The 4,880-nt window shown below is 40.9% G+C and overlaps 1 protein-coding gene across 1 annotated transcript in view; it reads left to right on the forward strand.

Annotated features, from left to right (window-relative positions):
* The window catches only part of add3a (adducin 3 (gamma) a), a gene marked incomplete in the record, with an annotated part of 59,157 nt that overhangs the window by 19,710 nt on the left and 34,567 nt on the right, over nt 1-4,880 (forward strand). The window contains 2 exon segments of the mRNA XM_037689730.1: nt 2,686-2,824; nt 3,375-3,526. Of these exon segments, the coding sequence (XP_037545658.1) occupies nt 2,686-2,824; nt 3,375-3,526 (291 nt within the window).

Here is a 4,880-nt window from a genome sequence, read left to right on the forward strand (position 1 = left end):
ACACACACACACATTTATATAGAAAAAAAGGGCCCAGTTTCAGACTTAAATCCATTTTGGAGCGCAAAATGTCTCCATTACGAAGACGCCTATAGATCGTCCACATCAATAAGATGTGGATTCACAAAAGCTCTCCTGTAAATATATAAGAACAGTTTTGTTTATTTCTATTAACACAACACACTAATTAGAAAATTTAGAAATATTTCTACATGCAGCAGGGTTGTAAGTCAAATCATCAATCTTTCATCTGGAAGATAAACTCTCCACATGTTGTTCCCACGGTATGTTTTATGTTTTATTACTACCTATTTAGTATTATTTGCTGGCTATTAAAGAAAACATTAGTTAAGAAGTGAATTCAAAACACATTTCAGTCATCAAAGGTTTTTGTTCCTGTCTGATTAGAAACATTTCCGTTTTTTTAATTTACGTTGGTTTAGTGGAAATGCTCTGCACTGGTCGCGCCTTTAAAATTTATAATTCGTTAAGAAATAGCCAATGTGCTCCTACAAGACCTCTGGAGCCTATAGATTAAAACCTTCTAGATGTTGTTACTGACTACAGCTCGAGTTTGAATGAATCTGTGAATCCACAGTTGAAAACATATTTCAGAATCACTGACTCGTGTGCATCTACAGCCATAATCCATGTTTTCTGAGAATGCAATCCGTGGTTAGGATTTTGCTGCATGTCTTGCATTATGAGGAACATCAGGTTTAAAGCAAAATGAAAACCAAGTAATTCCTTTTTCAGCCAGCTGTGTTTTTGTGCTGTTGCCTAAGACATTATTGTATATTTTCTCAGGGATCTGAACATGAGGATTAGCCACAAATGCTAACGCTTTCCCTGTCACACCAAGCAGCCAGTCACAGCCTATCTCAACACATCTTGCGTGGTCAGCCAATCCTGATCCTATATTTTTTGGATGGGTCCGATTGACATAGAGACGATTTCTAACCTACGATTAACACGTCTCCTTCATGCCGCTTTTTCATTTGTCCCACTCAGAACTAGGTCTGTCACGACAAGAAATTTTGCTGGGTGATTAATTGTCTCAGAAATTATTGTGATAAACGATAATATTGTTTGAAATTTGACAATAATTAGTAATTGTTGTCAAATTTAAGAAGAATTCTTTGTTAATTTGTTTTGTGTGTAGCACCTTTTTTTGACCACCGGATAACAGTATAAGACTGTTTGAACCGAAGGATGCATAGTGAGGGTGCGAGCAGCGTGTCTCTTTAAGAAAAATGGGAGGGAGGCCCCTTGACGTGACATGGGTTGTCTCTCTTCAGTTCTCAAAACGGCGGACGCTCTGTGTGGTTTGAGCTCTTTAGCATAGCATTTTTCACACAAACGCTTCTAATAAAAAAAATCAGTAAACAAGTTCTCAGCTTCTTTTTGCAGAAAAAAAAAAACTTTTTACACGAAGGCACAGGTTTCAACTGTGAATTTTTGAGTTTCAACAAGACAGAGGTTTGTTTTCCCAGAGGTCGGCCTGTTAGCTTAGCTCATAGCTTAGCTTCTTAGCTTAGCTACTTTTAACGATCCAAAAACGCGATTTTTGATGGTTAAAATGGATTTTAAAGAGAAAATAGAAAGGGACAGATCAGTCAAGAGCACCAGAGTTGAGCTTTTTGTCATCCAGTGTCCAGTAGAAAGAGAGAGACACGAAGAAACGATAAAGCCGATAAATGAAAATGAGGTCGATCATTTTGATTTATCATGCAATTAACTGATTTATTGTTTTTTGCGACAGGCCTACTCTGAACATTGCTTCTCCATTTTTAATTTTTTTGCCTGCTCTGACCATTTTTTCATCAATACTTTTTATTTCCCTTTTCAACGACTCCAATAAGTAAACAGTCTTGAATGTTTCAGCCGTGTTACACCTGATTGGAAATATCCTATTTCCAGTTCAAGTTCTTGTGACAATTGCAGCTAAACCCAGATATAAGGATCAATGGAAACAAAGACCAAGACGCAGAATCAGTACAGTGTTGATTTTTCAAGGTGAGATACGTATAAGTGATAACCCAGGGGAGGGACTGGAACCCTGAGGAGCAGAGAGAAGGTTAGAGTCTATGATGTCGAGGGCGATAACGATGTTGCAGTTCTCTCTTATGTTGGTGGTTGAGGTCAATGTGGGGAGAGTAGACCCAAATGGTTCTAGGTGTAAGAGGTGCAGGTGAAAGGCAAGTGGTAGGAAGGCGTGGAGGTAGCTGATGAGACACAGAGGAGCTTGAGACCCACAGAGAAGATTTCAGGAACACAGGACATCAAAGGTAACTCACTGGAGACATGGAAAAAAAGCACCATTAATATTTAGCTTGGACCACAAGTAGAAGGCTAGAACAAGACTACCATTGGCAGGTAATGCTCCAGCGCTGGATGAGTGTCATCTGAGGCCTCTTATACTCCTCATGCTCATCAAGTCACAGGATCACAGGTGTGGCTAATTCGAGTCTGACTGTGGGAGCAGGAGCTGGCAGAGCAGAACTCCCACAGTTCTTGAAGGAGTTTAGTTTGTCATGAGAATATTTGCTAAAGAAAACATGAAAATCCTGATGTGTTTTAATCTAAAACATCTTGTTGCAGTTCCACTTTAGTGGTGAAGTTTTGATGTCTTCTGTCAGCTTTTAAAATTAAATCTTCCCCTCTTTGTTTTTTTGTTCCTCTCAGACTTTCAAAGAAGAGTTGGAAAGTCTGATCCAGGAGCAGCAGAGAAAAGGGAACAACCCGACTGGACTTCTGGCCCTCAGGCAGATCGCAGACTTCATCATGGCCAGCTCGGTGGCCGGCTTCAACACGTCCCCTCTCAGTGAGTGCTCGTTGGGCCGCGGTCTGTGACCCAGGGCAACCAGACACAAAGATTCATCAGAACAAGCTGCGCCAACCCACGGAGCAAACACTAGAAGGGAGGGATCCATATCCAAGCATGAGCTTTGTGTGTGCTTGAGGGTATTAATGCTGTTAGACGTCTCAACTCCAGACTCCGGAAGAGCTGTGAATATTTCTCCGGGTTTTGATCCTCTTGGAGTTCTGTCCAGAAGCCCACATGTGAAGTCTGCTTTCAATCAGCGCAGTGGAATGTACAACTAATGAAGAATTAGGTGTCAAAGACTATAAAGCAGGTTATTTCAAATCCTCCCTAAAAGATAGCAGTAATGACGTCTGAGGAGGGGCTGAATATGTTAAATCAAAATGTAATGTAGGATTCTAACGTAGAGCTAGAGATCCAATATCATTAGAAAAAAATATCCAGATGCTGGATACAGCTGTCTGGCCCTGAGTGTTTTTTTTTTAACTTTTGTAGTATGTATTGTCTCCTTCACCCCCTTCCTTTATTTAACTCTGATCTGATCCTTAAGGTCTGGGGATGGTAACTCCCATCAACGACTTGTACGGAGTGGAATCCTCCACCATGGTGAAAGGCGAGAAGCTGACGCGCTGTAAACTGGCCAGCTTGTACAGACTGGTGGACCTGTTCAGCTGGGCACACTTCGCCAACTCCTACATCACAGTAAGACGAGCACAGATGAATGCACCAATGAATGTCAGATTTTTTTTTTTTTTTACGTTCAAACTGAAACAAAACAAGAAACATCTAGAAGATTTTCACTGTGGAACAAAAACAGTAATTGCCAGAATATGTGTAACAATTTTGTCTACCAATATGTACAAACCGGATTCCAAAAAAGTTGGGACACTAAACAAATTGTGAATAAAAAGTGAATGCAATGATGTGGAGATGGCAAATGTCAATATTTTATTCGTAATATAACATAGATGACAGATCAAAAGTTTAATCTGAGTAAATGTAAAATTTTAAAGGAAAATATGTTGATTCAAAATTTCACAGTGTCAACAAATCCCAAAAAAGTTGGGACAAGTAGCAATAAATAGCTGGAAAAAGGAAATTGAGCATATTACGAACATCTGGAAGACCAATTAACACTAATTAAGTCAATTGACAACATGATTGGGTATAAAAAGAGCTTCTCAGAGTGTCAGTGTCTCTCAGAAGCCAAGATGGTAAGAGGATCACCAATTCCACCATTGTTGCGCAGAAAGATAGTGCAGCAATACCAGAATGGTGTTACCCAGCGTAAAATAGCAAAGACTTTTAGGTTATCATCATCAACCGTGCATAACATCATCAAAAGATTCAGAGAATCTGGAACAATCGCTGTGCGTAAGGGTCAAGGCCGTAAAACTCTACTGGATGCTCGTGATCTCCGGGCCCTTAAACGTCACTGCACCTCAAACAGGAATGCCACAGTCAAGGAAATAACAGAATGGGCTCAGGAATACTTCCAGAAAGCATTGTCAGTGAACACAATCCACCGTGCCATCCGCCGTTGCCAGCTGAAACTCTACAGTGCAAAGAGGAAGCCATTTCTAAGCAAGCTCCACAAGCTCAGATGTTTGCACTGGGCCAGGGATCATTTAAAATGGAGTGTGGCAAAATGGAAGACTGTTCTGTGGTCAGATGAGTCATGATTTGAAGTTCTTTATGGAACACTGGGACGCCATGTCATCCGGACCAGAGAGGACAAGGATAGCCCAAGTTGTTATCAACGCTCCGTTCAGAAGCCCGCATCACTGATGGTATGGGGTTGCATGAGCGCTTGTGGCATTGGCAGCTTGAATGGCTGGAAAGGCACCATTAATGCAGAGAACTATGTTCAGGTTCTAGAACAACATATGCTCCCATCTAGACGTCATCTCTTTCAAGGAAGACCCTGCATTTTTCAACACGATAATGCCAGACCACATTCTGCAGCAATCACAACATCATGGTTACGTAGGACTCCTCTGTCCCCAGATGTCTGTTGAGTGTTGTAAGAAGAAGGGGGGATGCCACACAGTGGTAA

Source organism: Nematolebias whitei, chromosome 16 (genome assembly GCF_014905685.2).
Source record: "Nematolebias whitei isolate Nwh7 chromosome 16, NemWhi1, whole genome shotgun sequence".
NCBI classification, from domain to species: Eukaryota; Metazoa; Chordata; class Actinopteri; order Cyprinodontiformes; family Rivulidae; genus Nematolebias; species Nematolebias whitei.